This window comes from Papio anubis, chromosome 11 (assembly GCF_008728515.1).
Source record: "Papio anubis isolate 15944 chromosome 11, Panubis1.0, whole genome shotgun sequence".
NCBI lineage: Eukaryota > Metazoa > Chordata > Mammalia > Primates > Cercopithecidae > Papio > Papio anubis.
Genome location: NC_044986.1, coordinates 50292901 through 50315601, shown reverse-complemented (window position 1 = coordinate 50315601; position 22701 = coordinate 50292901). Strand labels below are relative to the sequence as shown.

Genomic DNA, 22701 nt, shown 5'->3' with positions numbered 1-22701 from the left:
TCAAGATGTTTAGTACTCAGATAGGCAGGTGAAGATATGATGTTGAAGATGAAATGATATGGCCAAAGGCATGAGGCCTTAAAGATACAAGTTTGACTGCCATGGGAGAGAAGAAGAACTGAATGCTAAAAGATTTGCTTTTCTTTTACTAAGCCAAATATATGTTGGTTTATTCTCTCAGCCCCTTGGTCATGACAGGCTTTTCTGTACCTCTGTAATGTATTTTTATGTTTCTATAGCAGCATTTCAATTAAAGGTAAGTTTCTCTCTCATCTCCTTTCCTAGAGCACCTGCTGTTTGACAGAAGTTATTCTTTCTGTTTCTTTTCCACTCTTCATTTTTCAGAGTCAGACATTTGGTACAAATTAAGGTCTGAATAAACGGATGCAATTATTTATAAATTAATTTAAGATGGCTACTTTGCATAGTAGAGTAGTTTGCATACAATATGAGATTTCTTGAAGAAGTATGAAAGACTGGGTCCTTAAATAAATGAATTAAAGCTAATGAGATGGAAATTGATGAAAGTCAACTTTGAGGAAATCCTTTTTTGAGAGTATAAGTTGAGCATGAGAGAATTTGATAGCATTAGAGCACTTAAGGTTCCAGTTTCCAGTCTCAGAGTTTGAGTAATTAGAACCAATGAACCTTTACAAAAGGATCACAAAGTTGCTGCAGAAAAGAAACAAGCCCTTTAAATAATCAGGCAGTGAAAAGAAATGCTTTAAAGTCGTCTTCTTTTTGTTTTATTTCTTGGCTTTTTATTGGGAAGAAAAATGAATAAATGGAAGACTTATCTTCAGTGACATTTATTTATTCATATAAATATTTAATGATCATATTATTATTAATGTTGTCAATATCTTTTTCCAGCTTATACACCCAAAGTGATAAATTTGCCAACCACCTACTCTACTGAGGTGCCCATTATCTTGGATTATTCTAGGATGTGCTTAAGAGAGGGGGGAAAACTGGGAGCCTGTTATGCTTTTTAGCTTTAAAGCATCACTCGTTCACATTAAGGCCAGAGATAATAAATCTGAAAATAAATACTTTTGCAATGCCCAATTTGCTGGACTGGCAGGAGTTATTGAAGAACTTCCTGAATTGTATTGACACATGAAGAAATCAACAAACATAAAAGCAAACCCATTATATCATTTTCCCATCAGAAATCACACTGAATAATGAATTTCCAGTGATATTTTAATGAGCAGCAACCTTAAGTTCAGACTGAATGCCAACCTGGAGAGACTCAGTGGACCTCACACAGTTCCAAGTTGATTTAGCTTTAAGTAAGGATAATAGACAGGCAACAATATAGCTTTTATGGCAATAGCATAGTAGAAGTCTTATAACCTTTAGATATAATATCTTATGTCTTCTAAGTCATCTGCACTCAGTATGTGTTACCCACTGGCTACACATTTCTGAGGAATCTTCTTAAAATTTTTGTTGCACTAACTTCTATAATATCTAGTGCATTAAAAATAGACGTTAAAACACTATCACCAGAGCATATTTCATACAGTAAGAAGTTGAAATTCCCTCTACAAAGCAAATTAACAACCATAGATAGATTCACCTAAATGTTCTGACATTTCTTTAACATTTGAAAGACTGTTTTTTTCCACTTATCATCTATTACTTCTGCCTTTTTGTAAGTGTTGATAGAGACATTGAACTGGGTATATTAGTTTACAGATGTAAATTCAATTATTTCTTTGGCAAATATTTCTACATAAGGATTACCTAGCTTGTAAGTTTTATGTTGCCTGTCCAAATAATCCTTCTGTCCTAGAGATCAATATGCACTCAAATTTCATTTTTATCTAACTACATAAATGAATTTAAATATCCCTTATTACATGATAGAGCTGAGGCAGAGAGATGAAATATTTAACACAGCACACTTTAATATCACCATATTGTTTTCTCAACTTTCCTAGTAAAAAATAGACTTTTCCTACATATCATGCATTTTACCTTATCAGAGTAGTCATTAGGTACTCTTTCTCAGACAATTCTGTATCTGGTCTGATAGCATAACCATAAACCATCCCTTAGGAATAAACTTTCACTTGCAAAAGCTTCTGCATATGAATGCAGTACACCAGTCACTTTTCTTTTATAAAGCAATGCATTATTGATTCTTAGGCTGTCCAAACCTCACCAAAGGTACCATGAAGAAGAAAAGTTTGTTTCCTAGTTCATAGAAATATGACTGTGATAGAAGATTGATAATGCCTATACTTATAAATGGCATCTTGGTATAGTTTAGATTGTCCATAGTTCCCAGAGATATGTCCCTCCTGACTTGATCTTCTAGTATAGCAAACTAGAACCATTTAAATACATCAGAGTTTATTATAATAATTGTTTCAGTAATCATTGATTACTCAGTAATCATTCCTGAGTAATGTCAAGTTATTGAAAAAGAATGTTCCCTACGTTGCTTATTTGGGTTAATATGTTTGCCTAAAAGCCATCTCTACTTGATTCAATAAACTAATTTATTGAACTTAAAATCCCTCTTAGTACTTTCTGTCCAGTGTTGATTAAGGTGACTCAAGGATTGTTCTGGTTTTGGTTTGGCTCTGTGTCCCCACACAAATCTCACCTTGAGTCGTGAAACTTAGTATTGCAGGAGGGGCCTAGTTGGAGGTAATTGGATCGTGGAGGCAAATTTCTCCCATGCTGTTCTCATGATAGTGAGTGACTTCTTATGAGATCTGATGGTTTAAAAGTGTATGGCACTTCTCCTCTCGCTCTCTCTCTCTCTCCTGCTGCCATGGGAAAAAGGCACTTCCTTATCCTTTGCCTTCTGTGATAATTGTAAATTTCCTGAGATCTCCCAGTCATGCTTCCTGTTAAGCCTGTGGAACTGTGAGTCAATTAAACCTCTTTTCTTCATAAATTACTCAGTCTGAGGTAGTTCTTTATAGCAGTGTGAAAATAGACTAATACATTTCATCTAATTATATATGGTATGGATACTATTAAATTATATTGTGTGCATACAGAAGTATAGTTTCTCCCAGAAGCTTGTAGATTAGGCATATTCTACTTCTAGGTGAAGTTCAACCTGAGTGTGCAAAAGGATCCCTATAATTGCCCTTGAGAATTTCTAGGAACAAATCATCAGTGATATGGGATCACCATGTAACCTTACTATTCACCTTCTTGTTTACAATTCTGATTCCATAAACATTTATTTATATTTCATCCAACTCTTAACCACATCTGGTGAGGCAAAAAAGAAAAATAGACTCTGGCATACTAGGAAACCACCAAAGAATGCCTTAAGTGATATCATTTTTACGCATAGCTATACATGTATAAGCTATGGCTGCTGCCAGCCACTGCATATCAGATAAGGTCAAAGTTAGAATTTAACTCAAGGCTTCAAATGTAAAATTAGGATAAGTATAACCAACAATAAAAGGCCCAAGTGATACAATCCTATCTCATATTCTGGCATGTCATAAGGAGACATTAACCCAAAATGATTCCAGTAGAGTTCTCAAGTATATCTTGTACCTTGATTTGTGCCACATCTGTGCAATTCTCCAGCATTGGCTATTAATCATTACCACATCTGAAAGGAGCTGCTAAGAAGATTATACTGTTGCTATGAAATGTTCTCTCAGAGGAAAATATGAAGGTATCTTATCTTGAAATCTTTGTTTGCGTGCTGTCCATTCTATATTCCACAATTTCAACTTCTCTTCTATTTATTACTTTTCTTAACTCAGACAGCCTTTCATAGTTGGATTTGCTCATTAAATTCTGCTTTTCATCCATGGGTCTGGCTTTTGTTTGCTTGCAAGAGCTTTCACACCTGTCCATTCATAGGAGGAAGAAGTAGCTTTACAAAGGTAGCATGGAGTTCATGGAGCTGATAGTTAAGTCTCTGAAAGCAGAGGAATATACAATGGTTTTAAAAGAGAAAGAAATAAACAAATAATCAAGACCTAAACTGTGTAAAGAAATGGAGATGGATTGAAGACTTTTTTTTTTTTTTGGAGACGGAGTCTCGCTCTGTCGCCCAGGCTGGAGTGCAGTGGCGCGATCTCGGCTCATTGCAAGCTCCGCCTCCCGGGTTCACGCCATTCTCCTGCCCCAGCCTCCTGAGTAGCTGGGACTACAGGCGCCCGGCACCGCGCCCCGCTAAACTTTTGTATTTTTAGTAGAGACGGGGTTACACCGTGGTCTCGATCTCCTGACCTTGTGATCCGCCCGCCTCGGCCTCCCAAGGTGCTGGGATTACAGGCGTGAGCCACCGCGCCCGGCCTAGAGAAAAGGCTTTTAATTTTGAGGAAGTTTAATTTATTTTTTTATTGTATTATACTTTTACTGTTATATTTAAGAAATCTTTACCAACCAAATTCACAAAGATTTTCTCCTATATTCTATGAATATTCATAGTGTAGCTTTCACCTTTAGGTCTGTGATGCATTTTGAGTTAATTTTACATATGCTGTGAGGTAAATATCTTCATTTTTATTTTTACAGTATTTTCCCCTTGTCCTCAGTTTTGCTTTCCATGGTTTCTGTTACTTTTGGTCAACTATACTCTGAGAACATTAAATGGAAAATTCTAGAAATCAACAATTCCAAAGTTTTAAATTGTGTTCCGTTTTCAGTAGTGTGATGAAATCTTGAGGTGTACTACTCTGTCCCCAGCTGGGGGGCGTGAATCATCCTTTTTTCCAGCATCTCCATGACATCTATACTCCCTGCCCATGAGTCACTTAGAAGCTATCTCTGTTAGATTACCTGTGGTGGTACCCTTATTTTACATAACAATGGTCCCAAAGCACAGGAGTAGTGATTCTGGCAATTCATATATATCAAAGAGAAGCTATGAAAGTGCTTCCTTTAAGTGAAAAGGTGAAAGTTATCATCTTAATAAAGAAAAAATATTATATGCTGAGGTTGCTAATATCTTTGTAAGAATGAATCCTCTATCCATGAAATTATGAAGAAGAAAAAACAAAGTAATGCTCATTTAAATATTTCCCTCAAATCGAGTCTGTCCTCTCTTGATGGAAATATTTACTAGTTAATTTATCTGTATTTTTATTACTTACTGAGTAATTCAGTATTATTTCTATACAGGGGCAACTCTACCACTTTCAAGCAATATCTTTGCCTATCATAATGAATAATTATGTATTACATTATTGTATTAATGATTACATGATATCTTATACCAAGATCTCAAAGCACAATAATCCTAGAAAAATAATCAAAAAGCAAACCAAGAAGAGTAGTTAACAATAAAACTATTTTATATAATAGTTACAGTTCTTATGGTTGAAAGACATAATTTCAAAATAAATTAGCATTTAAAAATATGTTGATTTTTTATCTATCCGAAAGTGGTGAATTTGGCTTCAGGCATAAACAGAAACCATGTCATGAGTGATGTTTTCTGTTTATTTCTTGACATGTCTTCTTCTGTGTGGGTCTCAGTCTTAGGTACATCCAATGAAGACCAGAAAACCAGCAGAAATACCAGATATTAATTTAAGAGTTTAGTCTTAGAGGAAGAAAAAAAAACACTCTTTTCCAGTAGTTCTAGGAGTCACCTTGACTATACCAATTTGAATAACTTTCCTTTTTTTTTTTTTTTTTTTTTTTGCCAAACAATTTCCAGGCATGAGATGCCTATCACTGGAGCTAAGTGTCAGCTCCATCCAAACGTGGACTGTGAAAAGAATTAATTGCTCCCCAAAGGAAAATAAGGGACTTTTACTGGAAGCCAGAGCCAAGGATGCCCAAGAGGCAAAAACATCAAATGATCAACACATTCATGCATTATAAATTAAGCCATAATTCACTTTTTTGTTTGTTTTTGAAATGGAGTCTCGCTCTGTCACCCAGCCTGGAGTGCAGTAGCACAATCTCTGCTCACTGCAAGCTCCGCCTCCCGGGTTCACGCCATTCTCCTGCCTCAGTCTCCCTAATAGCTGGGTCTACAGGTGCCCGCCACCACACCTGGCTAATTTTTTTGTATTTTTAGTAGAGATGGGGTTTCACCGTGTTAGCCAGGATGATTTCAAACTCCTGACCTCGTGATTTGGCCGCCTCGGCCTCCCAAAGTGTTGAGATTACAGGCGTGAGCCACTGCTCTGAGCCCATAATTCACATCTAATAAAAAATATATTTATTCATATAAAATACCACATTTACACTCTTGCATTACAATTTATATTCTTGTATATGGTTTATATCAACTGTGGCTTTAATTCTGTGTGTCATTTTTGAGACTCCAATTTGAATGTTTTTGTTCAGCTTATGTACAATTCAATCTTCTTTATATTTTTCCTTTTATATCAAGCTGTATTTTTTTTTCTCAGAACCAGGAAAGAGCAGTTGAAGAGAGTAGTAAACTGCAGCCAAAATTTAAAAGGAAATATTAGGAGAAACTTAGATTATTTTGTGGCAGCATGGGTGACTGATGGTGATGTGGTTTGGCTGTGTCCCCACCCAAATCTCATCTTGAATTCCCACATGTTGTGGGAGGGACCATGTGGGAGGTAATTGAATCATGGGGGCAAGATTTTCCCTTGCAGTTCTTATAATAGTGAATAAATCTCCCACGATCTGATAGTTTTTAAAATGGAAGTTTCCCTGCACAGGATCTCCTGTCTTATCCGCTACCACCTTCTGCAATCATTGTGAGACCTCCCCACCATATAGAACTGTAATTCCAATACCTGTTTCTTTTGCAAATTGCCCAGTCTCGGGTATGTCTATATCAGCAACGTGAAAATTAACTAATACAGTAGAGTGGGGTGATGTTGAAAACATACCTGAAAATGGAAGCAATTTTAGAACTGGGTAACAGGCAGAGGTTGGAACAGTTTGGAGTGTCAGAAAAGGCAAGAAGATGTGGGAAAATTTGGAACTTCCTAGAGACTTGTCAAATGGCTTTGTCCAAAATACTGATAGCAGTATGGACAATAAAGTCCAGCCTGAGGTGGTCTCAGAGGGAGATGAGGAACTTCTTGGGAACTGGAGCAAAGGTGAATCTTACTATGTTTTAGCAAAGACACTGGTGGCATTTTGCCCCTGCCCTAGTGATTTGTGGAAACTTGAACTTGAGAGAGATGATTTAGGGTATCTGGCAAAATAAATTTCTTAGCAGCAAAACATTCAGGATGTGTCTTGGGTGCTGTTAAGTGCATTCAGTTTTATAATGGAAACAGAACATAAAAGTTTGGAAAATTTGCAGCCTGACAACACAATATAAAAGAAAATCCCATTTTCTAAGGAGAAATTAAAGCCAACTACAAAAATTTGCATAAGTAACAAGAAGCCACATGTTAATCCCCAAGACAATGGAGAAAATATCTCCAGGGCATGCCAGAGGTCTTCACAGCAACCTCTCCCATCACAGGCCCAGAAACCTGTGAGGAAAAAATGGTTTCATGGGCAGGCCCAGGGTCCCTGTTCTGTGTGTAGCCTAGGGACTTGGTGCCCTGTGTCCCAGACACTCCAGCTGTGGCTGAAAGGGTCCAACATAGAGCTCAGGCTGTGGCTTCAGAGGTTGCAAGCTCCAAGTCTCAGCAGCTTCCACATGGTATTGAGCCTGCAGGTGCACGGAAGTCAAGAATTGAGGTTTGGAAACCTCTGCCTAGATTTCAAAGGATGTATGGAAACACCTGGTTGCCCAGGCAAAAGTCTGCTGAAGGGTAGGGCCCTCCTGGAGAACCTCTGCTAGGGCAGTGCAGAAGGGAAAAGCGGGGTCAGAGCCCTCACACAGAGTCCCTACTAGGGCACTGACCAGTGGAGCTGTGAGAAGACTGCCACTGTTCTCCAGAGCCCAGAATGCTAGATCCACCTACAGCTTGTACTGTGCACCTGCAAAAGCTGCAGACACTCAATGCCAGCCCGTAAACACAGTTGGGAGGGAGGCTGTCCGCTGCAAAGCCAAAGGGACAGAGCTGCCCATGACAATGGAAACCCACCTCTTCCATCAGCATGATCTGGATGTGAGACATGAAGTCAAAGGAGATCATTTTGGAGCTTTAAGATTTGACTGCCTCCCTGGATTTCGGACTTGCTTGGGGCCTTCAGTCCCTTTGTTTTGACCAATTCCTCCCATTTGGAAAGGCTGTATTTACCCAATGCCTGTATCCCCATTGTATGTAGGAAGTAACTAACTTGCTTTTGATTTGACAGGCTCTTAGGTGGAAGGGACTTTTTACTGTGGACTTTTGAGTTAATGCTGAAATGAGTTAAGGCTTTGGAGGACTGTTCAGAAAGCATGATTGGTTTTGAAATGTGAGAACATTAGATTTGGGAGGGGCCAGGGTTGGAATGATATGGTTTGAATGTATTCCCACTCAAATCTCATCTTGAATTCCCACGTATTGTGGGAGGGACCCAGTGGGAGGTAATTGAACCATTGGGGCAAGTCTTTCCTGTGCTGTTCTTGTGATAGTGAATAAGCCTCACGAGATCTGATGGTTTTAAAAAGGGGAGCTTCCCTGCACAAGCTCTCTTCTCTTGTCTGCCGCCACATAAGATGGACCTTTCACTTTCTGCCATGATGGTGAGGCTTCCTCACCCACGTGGAATTCCAATAAACCTTCCCTTTGTAAATTGCCCTGTCTCAGGTATGTCTTTATTAGCAGCATGAAAACAGACTGATACATATGAGGACATTTGGAATATGCTCATGTTGAAACACTGAGAGGAAGGAATTATGAAAGGGTAGGGCTAAAGTTCCTGAAAAGAACTATAAAACATCATGGAAAAGAAATAAAAAAAAAAAAAGCTCACAATTTCTTACCATTTAGATATCACAATATTTCAATAAACACTTTAAAGTCATAGAATTGTTTTTACTTTCATCTGAAACTTGTAAGCAAAACGTTGGCTTCCCCATGTAAATAAATGCCCTTTTCATTTAGGATGCAGATTTCCCCACTAAATTAGAAATGAGCTTCATTTATTTCCATCTCATAGACACTATCTACTGGTCACAGAGTCATTGAACTATAATTGAATTAAATTCCTGCCATAGCTTAGCTCCAAAATTAGTATCGACAGCTCCATTCAACATCGTCTAATAGACTTCAGAAGGGGACATCTACTGTGTAATATCGTTGAGGTTTTGGATTTTTTTTTTTTAAGAGTCTCACTCTGTCGCCAGTCTGGAGTGCACTGGCACGATCTCAGCTCACTGCAGCCTCCACCTCTCAAGTTCAAGCGATTCTCCTGCCAATGTTGAGGTTTCAACATTTTGTATGATATACTCCATTTTGTATGATGTATCATTTTGTATGATAAATACAGAAAATACTGTTGATGTATGTAAAATGCTTCAAAAGGTCTTGAGTTTTCAGGATCTTACAAAGAAGACACTACTATGATTTCGGTACTCAGCTCATTTTTTCTGATGGTGGACTACCATTAATTTCCTTAAAATATCTTTGTTAGCATACGTGCAAATTACGTTGACTCATAACCCATTATTTTATTTAGTACTAAAATACTGAAAAATAGTGTTATTTAGGTAACTTAAACATAGAATCCTTGTTTTGTCTACTTGTTAAACTTTCTACCTCCTAATAATTTCTGCAGAGCTAGTTGTGTTCCTTGAACACCTTAGCTCAACTGTGATTGACTAGCTCTGCAACGTAGGGGCTGTTTCTGTCTCCTGTATTTTGTAGTACTACTTGGTATTTCTAGCATCTCCCAGGTGGGTACTTTCCTGAATGTAATTATCATCCAGCTTATCCTCCTTTCCAACATCATTTATGCAAATGTTAAATAAGTCCAGCTATAATGCTGACATCCCTGAAGCACACTCCTTAACACCTTTTCTTAACTTGATGCATTGCCATTTATCATTACATTCCTTTAGCCAATTTAAGTCCCAGGAAGAATGTTAATATTGAATCCAATTTGAGCTAAATTTTAATTAAGATTTCCTGAGACATTTTAACTGATTTAAGTATAATCAAAATTGATATCTCCTCTGTTATCCCCATCCTCTAATTTTCTAATTTTATCTATACACAAAAGAGAATTAGTTTGTCTGGCTTGAATAGCTCTCTATAAATATATGCCATTCATTTTGACTCTTTCTGCAAATGTTTCTCCTTTGCCTTTAGGAGTATGTCTGTCAGGCTTATACAAGTCCCAGAATCATATCATAAAATGCCTTTCCTTCTGGCAACCACATCTGTCCACCCCCAAGTACCCAGCCTCAGGACTTAGTTGCATTAATGCCATTTCCTTTTTCATTCTCAATTATGTTTTGCTGCTATTTATGTGGACATTGTCACTCTAAGCGTGACACATAATAAAAAATGGAATATGCATAATATAACCCCTTCAGCATAGTGCAGTGTATAAAGTACTTTGTTTACATTTATTGAGGATATTAAGCATGAACTTTTGAATGGGAAATTAATTAACATGGTGTTCCTGAAATTGAATTCCAGTTTCAAGGTAAATGTGCATGTTTACATTTGATCAAGGAAGGTACGTCAGCATCTTCACCATATTTTCAAAGGAGTCTGCAAACTATAAAAACTACTACTTTTAGAAGTAATGTACTGAAAATATAAATATAAATAAATAAAACATTTCTACATGTTAATTTACTACAATTACGTGTGTTTTCTTTATTCCACAGAAAACTTTTAATTATATTCACTCGTGTAAATTGAGACCACCTTTCTTTCATTCTTCACGTTTTGTATGATAAATACAGAAAATACTGTTGATGTATGTAAAATACTTACTATAAGATTTCCCACTATAATCCCTTTATATCCTTTTTCTCCTTTAATTTATATTTATCAGCAAGTCAAGGAGCCACCTTTAATATAATAAATCACTGGTACTTTAATGTTGCTTGATGAAGTTAATCATTGTTATCTTTTCATATATAATAACCCAAATAAAGTCTTTTAGGTATCAGTTGCATCAAAATGATTATAGATATATGTAAATTAGTTATACAGATGTCTACATGCTTAATTTCAAGGGCTCCAAATAGACTTCCTTTACTCAAAGAAACATTTCTTGGGCTATGTTACCCTTGATATTCTTATAATGGGAGATGCATTTGTTTGATTGTTGACACGTTAATACTCTATGACTTATCAGTCCTTTATAAATCAGGGGGTGCAAGTTAAGAATCTTTCCTAGAGCAATTGCAAACAAAAAGGACACAAAGACGAGAGTCTCTGGGAAGAGACTCTATGAGGAGGAGAAAGCTATGGAAGGAAAAATGAGAGTAAAAGGAAGGTTGGGAGAAAGAAAAGCAGACTATGCCTATTTCATTTTTCCAGGTTCAGTCTGTTTTAATATGAGTTTATGTGTCAAGAACACAAGGTAAGAAGGAAAAAAAATAAATTTCCTATAGGGATATTTGATTTTCTGTTAGGGCTTTCCTCTTTTTCCCTTTGTTAAATTAAAATAAAGATAAACCTTCAAGATCCAAAGTTTATTTCTTATCACTCTAACAGAAAAAAAAAAAAAAAATCACTCTTATTCTTGTGATTGCTTCAGTATTGTAACAGGACACAGTAGCCTCAGTTTAAAACAAAACAAAACAAAACACAACACCCAAGAGTATATATATCAAGCAAACTTTCCTCTGTTTTTTTTATTTGAAAGCCAGCTCCTTTTGTTGGGGGAATAAATGACATGGTGGTGAAAAGTTGTGTCCTAAGTGGATTTATGTTGTGATTTTCAATTCCAGCTCACTGCAGTTGACGCAGACGAAGGGTCAAATGGGGAGATCACATATGAAATCCTTGTTGGGGCTCAGGGAGACTTCATCATCAATAAAACAACAGGGCTTATCACCATCGCTCCGGGGGTGGAAATGATAGTCGGACGGACTTATGCACTCACCGTCCAAGCAGCGGATAATGCTCTTCCTGCAGAGAGAAGGTAATTTACATTAGAACCAATGCAGTCTTTTCATCGGGCCCATTTAACCCTGTAATTAAATGTAAGAACCGCGGCAAGTAGTCTTTTATCCTATAAACATCTAAATTAGATCAGAAAAGCAGAGAGACCAGAGTCTCAGGAACAGCATGCATAGACTGATTTGGTTAAATTGTGGGAAAAGGACAATATCAGAGGCATATTTCAAATGTATTATGGAAAAGTAAGGCTGCAGACAGAGAAAGGCTCTTGTCTTCAAAGAAATTAACATATGTGTCCGTGGCATGTAATGTTTCAGGGTTTCAAAGTAACTTCTGAGTGTATGGATAATTATATAAAATAATATATATATTTAAATATGTATATACACACAGAGACACGCACACACACACACACACACGCGCACACACACACACACAGAGTGAGCTAAAAGATTTCCTGCTATTACAATTACATCTTTCTAGTCTCCCACCTGAGAAATCCCTTTTGTTAATTTATTATTTCCAGATTTTCAGTATCATTCCAAGAAAATATGAATAAATATTAATATACTCCTTCATTTTGCTGAGTTTTTTTTTCCATTCACAATGAATGTATCATGGGATCCTCTCCATGTAAATACTAAATAAATCCTTCAAATTATTTTTTTCACAGTTATGTAATATTCCTTAATAAGTATAAAACTATGGAAGAAGTCTATTATTGATAAACTTGTATTCCTTAATAAGTATAAAACTGTGGAAGAAGTCTATTATTGATAAATTTTTCAATTTATCCTCTTTTACTGACAATGGACAAATATTTAACACTGAACATGCATCATTTTGAATGTGTGCAAGTATATCAGTTTTTTATATTGGTATGTTAAGCCCAGATTACAATTATTCTGAATTTTCTACTAGTGTTTATGTGAATTCATATTGTATATTTAAATCCTTATTGTATTTGAGGTGTATCCTAGTACACAGTAGGAGGTATTAATACAGTCATAGTTTTTTCCAGTCAAATAATCTCTGGTCCCCACAAAATACATTGTGATATTCATCCAAAGATGAACAACATTGGATAGTTCATCTTTTCCTCACAAATTTGAGATGTTGCATTTATTATATCATATATTTTCTTATGTATTTTGATTTTGATCTAAATGTTCTATTCAATTCTATTATTTATATTTTATGAGCTATTACCACACAATTTTAATGATTAAGGTTACATAGTATGCTCTATCCTCCGGTGCTACTAACTTACCTCAATGCTGTTTTCCCTCCAAAATGTTCCTTCTCATTCTGTTAAGTTTTCTCTTTGACTTTAAATAAGCTGGTTCAGTGTTTCTGTTGTTTTTGTTAACTGTGTTTTTATTAGGAACACAGGAGATTTATAAATTACTTAGGAATATATTATATATGTTTGATGTTGAATCTTTCTATCCAAGAACATTTTGCATTTGCATTTTTGCATTTGTCCATGCATTTTTTGTGTTTTTAGCAGGCTTTTTCTCTTTTTATGTAAGTTCTGTACATTTCTTGCTTGATCTGTTTCTACATCTTTTGTTTTAATTGCAAATAGGCTTTTTCCCCCCCAGCCAAAGTCTAACTCTGTCTCTCAGGCTAGAGTATAGTGGCATAATCCCAGCTAACTGAAGCCTCAAACTCTGGGCTCATGCAATCTGCCCACCTCAGCCTCCCTAGTAGTGGGGGCTACAGGTTCAGGCCACCAGTCCTAGCTAATTAAAAACAAATTTGTAGAATCAGAATTTTGCTTTGTTGCCCAGGCTCATCTCAAGCTCTTGGCCTCTACTGATCCTCCCACTTTGGCCTCCCAAAGTGCTGGGATTACTGGCATCAGCCACAATGCCTGGCCTCCATTTTCTTCCTTTACTTTCATTTCCTAGTATACTTTCAATAAAAATGCTTATCTCGTTTGTGACTTGAATGAGACTGCCTCAGTGTTACCCCATTAGTTTGGTCTATGGTTTTAAAAACTATTAATAATACATTAAGAAAATACTCATCTATTTCTATTTTATTGACTTTTAAAAATAGTAATGGTGCTTTTCTCAGATAAAATAAATAGCTATCATATATGAGGACAGTAATGACTTTTCTTCTTGAGTTGATGATATAGTGACTGATCTTACTATAGCTCCTGTTTTGCATCCATGGTTTAGATGGATCTATTTTGCATCCATGGTATAGATTATATTAGGACATAATGTTTTTTTCTCTTGAAATAAGCTGATATTATATGCTTGCTGATATTTTATTTAATAAAATTAATCTGTATTTTTTTTTGAGAAATCCTATCAAGATTAGGTATAGTTGTCATAATACTTCATAAAATAAACAAATAAAAACATAAGAAATCCCCAAAATAATTAATAAGTATAATATCAAACATGAATGTATTATAAACATGTATAAAACAAATAAATGAGTCTGAATCTGGTTCTCTGGAAAGACACAACAAAAATAAAGATGTAATTAATTGGATAAAATGCTATCTAACCTAATCAAGAAAAAAAGAACGAGTAAAACTACACAATAAAATCTAATGAGGAAACTACATAGAAATAGAAAAAAGTAAGATTCATAGGAGACAACTTTGCTTAAAGGTATGCAAAATTTGAAAACAGAAATGGATGATTCTTTTAAAAGATACAATTTACCAACATTAGTTCAAAAAACAACAACAGGCCGGGCGCGGTGGCTCAAGCCTGTAATCCCAGCACTTTGGGAGGCCGAGACGGGCGGATCACGAGGTCAGAAGATCGAGACCATCCTGGCTAACACGGTGAAACCCCGTCTCTACTAAAAAATACAAAAAACTAGCCAGGCGAGGTGGCGGGCGCCTGTAGTCCCAGCTACTCGGGAGGCTAAGGCAGGAGAATGGCGTAAACCCAGGAGGCGGAGCTTGCAGTGAGTTGAGATCGCGCCACTGCACTCCAGCCTGGGCGACAGAGCGAGACTCCGTCTCCAAAAACAAACAAACAAACAAACAAACAAAACAACAACAACAACAACAAAAAAGGAAATCTCAAGAATCAGATAACTCAATATTACACCAGGTCCAGCAAGCTTGACAGAAGGACTGTAACTAAACTTTGCAGGGTGTGTGATCATCATTAAACACAGAGATATGGTTGGCGGAGTATTAGATCTTCATTTATATTTTTAAACTAGATTTCCTCCTCCTTAATAGTTTGTTTTCCTTTGAAGCTCATGTCAAAAAATAATTATAATGCCCATTACCCCTCCTTGCTGTCATCGACAGATGATAGGTCTCTTCCCAATAACTTTTCTTCTTTCTAACCTCATATCCTATTGCCATCTACATACTGGAAAGTCACACTTGGAAGAGTTTATTTCCTACCTGCCTGACATTCACTTCAACAGTACTCCTATCAAACTTCACATTGACTTTATATCCAATAAGAGGTTTAAGGCATCTCCCATCTTGCAGTCACGCTGACCAGACTTAAACTTAAACTCTACCAACTGAGCCTCATTGTCAAGATGAAGTTTCTATCAACAGGTGTAGCCCATGAATCCCACCTCTGTAGCCTTAACTCTTACTACCGCTTCGCTTATATCCTTCTCTTTAGTTCCACAAAACATACATTTCTTTTCTTCAATGCTCTGTAAATTGACATGTGAGTTTTCTTCTGTCTGTTAATGTTCTGTGGTATTTATATGTAAATACATCTTGGATCTGAAATCTCTGCCCCTGTAACTTCTTCTGAAAAGTTTTTTCCTTCCTCCGATGTTAGTTTTCAGTCTGAAGTTTTTGCTCCTGTAGATTTCTATATGTACTTCCAAAATAAGAGAATAGAAACTATGAACATTGAACTGTAAATATAGCTTTTCTAGCACAATATTGGTGGAAGACAAAGGAAAACAAAAGCAGTAATTTTTCTGTCTGATATCTACCAGAAAAAGCAATATAAATATCTGTAACCTTCATCTTAGAAACAAGCTAGAAATGCAGAATTACAAATAGACTCCTCGTAGCACATATTGACATATTTAATAGAAAATAATAAGATAATACAATCATCTATAAGCCAGGAACATTATCTCATTACTACTAATTACTATTGTCATATCAAAAAGTTGTCTTTTTAATTATTTTAATTATATCATTTCCAAACTTAAAGTATCTTAAGTCTATTTTTCCAAAGCTCTTCTTTATTCATATTTTATGTTATTCTTACAACAAGTGTTGTAGATGAAGTTTTATTCATGGTATTAATAATTTAAAATTGTGATTTCATAGTCTGAACCTCAGACTTGAAATTATTTATGACTTCCTGTAAGGTAACACCCTTTATTACAAAAAAAAAAAAGTGTTTTATATTCACACATAGATAAGTAAAAATTCTCCAATTTATTTTAAACATTTGTTCTTCTAGGATGTAGGGAGAAATGGAAAGCAGATTTTGAATTCAGAAGCCTTGTATTTATCTGCCATCATTAATTAATTTTATAATCTTGATTCAGTGAGCTAAATTTTTCCATTTTAAAATTCTCCTTTGTAAAATAAGAATCAAATTAGATTGTTTTAAGGATCTTTTTCAATTATAAGAGTGTTACCAAAACACCAAGTTTTCAGTCTAGGTCCTGCTGCTCACCACACAGAGAGCCAATCACTGACAGATCAATTATTGCCAAGGAAGAAGGCTTTAATTGGGTGCTGCAGCTGAGGCGATGGGAGATCAGTCTGAAATCCATTTTACCGACCAACTAAAATTTTGGGTATATATAGCAGGGAAAAAATGTAACAATGTGTAAAAAAGTAGGAACTAGGAACTAGGGAGGGGCAAGAAAGCAGTCACGATGAATGAGGGGTCTAGCATCTCATTGTCTGGATATGGTGATCTGGTGTGTTTCATTTCTTTAATACTTTTTTGAGAGGCTGCAAGTGGTTTCCTGAGGAAGGAACTCACATAAAACATGTAAGTTTCAAGCTCTAAGACCAGAAGGATGAATTTCTATGTTTATCAAAAAAAGTGATCTATGGGACTATTGGTTTGGTTTCAGTCCCCCCTTTCTAATTATCAGTTCCTCAATCATGGGGAATTTGGTTGTCAATCTTTCTGGCTGCTTAATGCTGAGGAGGGCCATCATGGGCAGCATTATACTATAGGTGATTTCATGGTCACCCAGAAATCAAAGGCTAATCTAATAGTGTCATTTTCTTCTGAAACACAGTATTTCTCTCCTCAGCCCCCAACTTCCAACAAAGGCAAGTCATAGCAGGACAAATCTACTTTCAAAATAAGCTTCAGGCCCATATGCTTAGCCTGACTAACCACCCAAAGTGCAACAAGAATCATTTTTTATATAGGTCCTACATTGGCTTGCTTGGAACCTTTCACAAGGCCATTTCAGTCAAAGCCCTGAGAAAATAACCACTTCCTCCAATTGTGTCCCCATTGTACAAGAAAACATGTTGTTATTAAATGTATGCAAACAAACACATCACCATCAATTAAGAATATTATTCTGGAGAAATTAGGCAGAGAAAAAATATGCCTCAAATTCTGTTTACAAAAGTATTCTCTACTTATTAAACTCAAAGCATAACTTTATAGGTTATAAATAGCTCTAAAAAGTTATCCAGACTCTGAAGAACAAAACAAAAAAAATCAGCAATATTTCAAAGATAAAAGCCACAAAAATTATTTCAGTCCTTCATTAGTTTAGTCCATGCAATCAGTTCTTGCCCTGCTTCATATTGGGTTAACAATCTTTATGAACACATCAGCCTTTAAATTAGTACCCTGGAATTTTCCTCTCTAACGCAATGGCACAATCTCCAAAGTTATCATTAACCTGCATTCAAAAGTCCTTTTCACAAACTCCACCAAAGAAGCAAGCCCTGGACTATAGCTGATTATAAGTCACTTTTTGAGAAGGATCAAAGCAAAATAATAATTGTAGATGACAAAAGCCTTAAGACAGCCATAAAGACACAGTAGATAAAGAAATTTGGTTATTTCTGTGGCATACAACAATTTAACATAATAATCATAATTATTACTGACAACACATATTGACATATCAGAATTTTAGGAATCTCATAAAATCCTCAATTAATAACCCATCCCTGTAAATATTAAACAAAGGAAGCTTAACATCACCTCAGATTTGACAATGTCTCCTTCATAATTCTAACGTAACAACTAAGCCTAATAAGCCTTATATGTCTCTCTTGAACTTCAGGGAAACTAATACCCAGAAAGGTTAGTATGAGGTCAAAAAGACTGAATTTAGAACTTGAAATTTTGCTATTGGAAATTCTGTCAAATATGAAAGGTTTAAGACACCTGATAACACAAAATATGATCACAGGTCACTATAAAATATTTCTTTATTTAGCCAAAATAATAAAACAAAAACATTTACCTTTTGATAGAGAGGTGACTGTTTCTTAAGCAATAAGACCTAAAACTTAAGACAGCATGAGGCCAACTAATTCTGTCTCTCACCTCTCCATTTTTTTCCCTGCAGTTTCCTCAAGAAGTGAACAAAAATATCTTACATGAAAATTTTATTCAAATGAGAAAACCAAATTTTATCTTTGTATGGTATATTATTAATGTTAAATCTAATTTTAATAAAATCTTATATACAAATCTATCTAATTTTAATCAGTTTGACTATAAGATTTTCACAAACTTCTTATAGCCTTTTATGATTATCCATTAAAGAGCAGATCAACGCTCCAAGAAAACCCTGTTATTCTGACATATAGGCCCAGACACTGGCCTTGCGTGATTGTGCTTTTGATATTAATGTTTAATTTACAGAAACTCTGAACTAAGTTTATCCTTCAATATTGCCCCTTACCATCTCACACACCCACAGCTTCCACCATAGTTCCTGGGTCTACAGGGATTGAATAGTTTTAATTTCTGGCCCTGTGTCTCGTGAAAGCAGTTCATTTTGATTGTCACCTTCTTCTGTGTCTGAAGATGAGACTTTGACTAGTATCAGTGCTCAACATTTAACAGAAGTCAGTGCTTTCTTCAGACCCAGGATTCAAAGACCTGTAAGTTAACAGCACAAGGATTAGTTAATAGGATATTTATACTACAGAAAGCCTATTATTCTAATATGTCACAAATTAAAGCACAGTGGTTTGGAGTTTAACAGATACTACTTACAGCACTTCTAACCACTGTGTTAAAGCAGTTAGGTTATTCATTCCATATTTCTAATTGTTAGCATTTCAGGGACAGAACTGTGACCAAAAGCATCAAAGTTTTGATATGTCCTTTGCCAAACTTTTCAAAGTAAGGCAACTAATGTTGTTGTTTTTTTTCCATTATTGAAAAATGGTAAATGCAAATATCAGTTTTGGAAATTCAGAATAAAGATAAGAAATGTCATTTCACTTAAATACTACACAACAAAGCAAGGACAAAGTGAAAACCACACAATAATTTCTCTTTAGCTATTTGAAAGACCATCATTACACATTTCTAAGATTCACTTCTGGATACAGTACTTACAACTAATTAAGTAACTTTCACCACTTAAGTCTTCAAACCAGTGCAACACTAGTACATATTTTGTTTTCAAGTACCACATAAATGCCCATCAGAGATAAATGGATTTGGATCAAAACTTGCAACAAAGTATCATACTTTTTAAAGTAATTACTGCTTAATTCAGTTGAGTGTCACTTAATGTTAATAATGATAAACAAAACTAAAGTAGTTTGAGAGAAATTCCAATCAATTAAAAATTTCCTTAAAGAAATGTCTTTCCTGAACATTAAAACTTTGAACCCATATCACAGTTTTTCTTCATTAAAGGAAAGGATCTGAAGTAACTCAAATTATTGATTGAATTGAATTACCTTGGAAATAAACATCATTTAAACACTTCTATTCTCATCTACTTTTCCAAATGACAAAATATGTAATGTACTATTTTTGTTTAGAACTTATAAAAATAAGTCTTTTATGTGATTTTTGCCAGGAACCTTAAATTTATCATAGCTAGCAATATAATCAGAGGTAAGAAAAAACAGTCAGATTTAAATGGCTGCTGTCCTTCATCAATGTTTTGAAGCTTGACAAAGGTAGTTTAGAAACTTTCAATAAATAGAGCAAATGATAAATTGTTGGGGATACATAGAAAACAAAATGACCGTTCATAGAACCAAATAAAAGCTTTCCATTAGAAACTAAAAACCATCAATAGTTTTATATATATGTATATGTATACAAATATATATATGTATATGTATACATATGTGTATATGTATAAATATAAATATGTGTATATGTGTATATATGTGTATATATTTGTATGTATAAGTAGAACAAACAGCAAATAAATGAAAATTAGAAGCAAAAATAGGCCGGGCACAGTGGCTCACTCCTGTAATCCCAACACCTGGGGAGGCGGAGAAGAGGGGATCACGAGATCAGGAGATTGAGACCATCATGGCCAACATGGTGAAACCCCATCTCTACTAAAATACAAAAAATTAGCCAGGTGTGGTGGCAGCACCTGTAGTCCCAGCTGAGGACTGAGGCTGAGGCAGGGGAATCACTTGAACCCAGGAGGCAGCGTTTGCAGTTAGCCGAGATTGTGCCACTGCACTTCAGCCTGGCAACAGAGCAAGATTCTGTCTCATGAAAAAAAAAAAAAAAGAAGCAAAAATAAACAGTATTCCAACCCTCAATTTTTCTTCTACTTAATTTACTTCGGGTTACAGTGTTACCCAGAGCCAAAAAAAATTCACCTGATGAATATTTTATTCCTGATTCAGTTTTCTGACATTTACTGGCTTTAAGTCCAGCAGTACCATTATATATTTTCTGTAATTAAGAAATTCACTTCAGGAACGTGATGCAGAATAGCAAATATACTATGAAATTTGGCTCCATGTTACATTCAGCTTTGGACTTAACTATATTTTAAAAATTGCCAAACTGCTAATGTATTTCTTTACAATAATTTATATTTTACTTTCATTAAGATATGAGCTTTAACTATGAACAATGTTAATTAGCCAAAGTATTCCAATTTTTATCAAGTTTCAAAGGATATTTTATTATCTAAACTTTTACAACTTTGTATTTTCTTTGTATGGGCATGAAGGTAGACACACAGAGAAAGAAGAAAAATGGCATGTGACTTACACAGACCATCCATGATATGCCTGGACTTTCTGTTTTGTCCTAAATTTTCTTTCTTTTCTATTTTTAATAACCAGTTATTTTAATTTAGGACAAACATTCATCAGACAAAAGCTTTTGTTATAAATTTTTTTTTTCATTATCAACTTCCTTACCAAAAATGTATTTTCATATCTGTAACTTTTTTCACATCTCTTTTTCTTCTACTTACTGGTTTTCTTCTACCTTGTTTCATAAGTAACCATTTCAAGCCCATAATTTGAATTAACATTTAGATAACTTCTGAACTAGACAAAATGATTTGTTCTCAATAAAAACACATCTTCTTTAGAATTCTTATCCTTAGTAGCCTTAAATTTTAGAGAACAAAGTTTTAGTGAACACCTGAGAAGCAAGAATTTCTGGGCTATCAGATATTAGCATTTTACAGATGAGATCCATTCCACAGTTTTTAGAAATATGTTTCCCCATAACTTTTTCTTAATTAGAAATGACCCAGACACCCAATGAGCATCAAAAACAATTTAAAATTTTTGAATTGCACAAAAAGTTTACCTACAACATTTATTCAATTTACAAGTACTTGATTTTTTCATTTTAATAGTTTATCTAGATTACTCTGAAAACTGAAATATTTAGACACCATCATTTAAAGTTAGCTGTTTTTTTTTTTTTTTTTTCCTTTTGCTTTTTTTTTTTTTTTTTTTTGATAGCTGGTGAATGTCAAGTCCTCAACTAAATCTTAAAATTAAATATATAGGTATTTTTTGCCAGTAACTCACAAGAATCAGCTAAGAACATGCAATTAGTCTCATTTGTCAAAGAAGGTACACAAACCAAGATCATTTTATTTTGGCTGGGTTTATAGTTTTATAACCTTCTATGCCAAACCATGACACCTCAATTATATATAGCAGAGTCATATATAAAACCCAGACAAAAATGTATGCTGACAATTCTAAAGACATTTCTTTTTTTATTTTATCAAAAATTTTAAGGTCAGCTTGTTTATTGTGGTTTACTTAAGTCATTTGAACTTGAAAAATACTTTGGGCTTACTTATTTTATGTGTACTCTTTTATTTATAAACCAAATTCGTAGACAAAAAAGAAAAAAAAAAGACCCATAATATATGAACATAAACACATTAAGATACATATAAACACACATAAAAATCCAATCCATTTTACCTCAGAACTCTAGCCGTGATATAGCAATACAAACTCACTGGTTTACATAGCCACACTTTCTTTACCCCAATAGATAATCCAGTGAAGGCTGTGAATCAAAATTTTGGGTAGATCAGTTTTCATGGCAGTTTGATTTTTAAAGGCTAAACCTCCCCAGACTCCAAAGAACACTGGGACCAATCAGCACCACAAGAGACACAAGAGAACATCACATACTGACCAGGCCCAACTGTGGTTAGAGCAATAGTGCAAAAGCCTGGATACATGGAACTCTGTCACTCTTTCCCATTCAATAGCAAACTCCAGATTCCAAAGAATACTGGAGTCAAACCGTGTTTAAGAAAGTTAGTTTACTGAATTCTAGTTTCCTCTGACTATATCAAACACGCACAATCACCAACACAATCCAACAGCTGAAACAACAAACGA

The 22701-nt window shown here is 35.1% G+C and overlaps 1 protein-coding gene across 7 annotated transcripts in view; it reads left to right on the top strand.

Moving 5' to 3' along the window:
* Positions 1-22701, top strand: part of PCDH15 (protocadherin related 15) — a 914927-nt gene that overhangs the window by 547766 nt on the left and 344460 nt on the right. For all 7 annotated transcript variants that reach the window (XM_031652624.1, XM_031652623.1, XM_031652622.1 and 4 more), the window contains one exon: positions 11735-11928. In XM_031652624.1, the coding sequence (XP_031508484.1) occupies positions 11735-11928 (194 nt within the window). The remainder of the gene's footprint in view (positions 1-11734; positions 11929-22701) is intronic.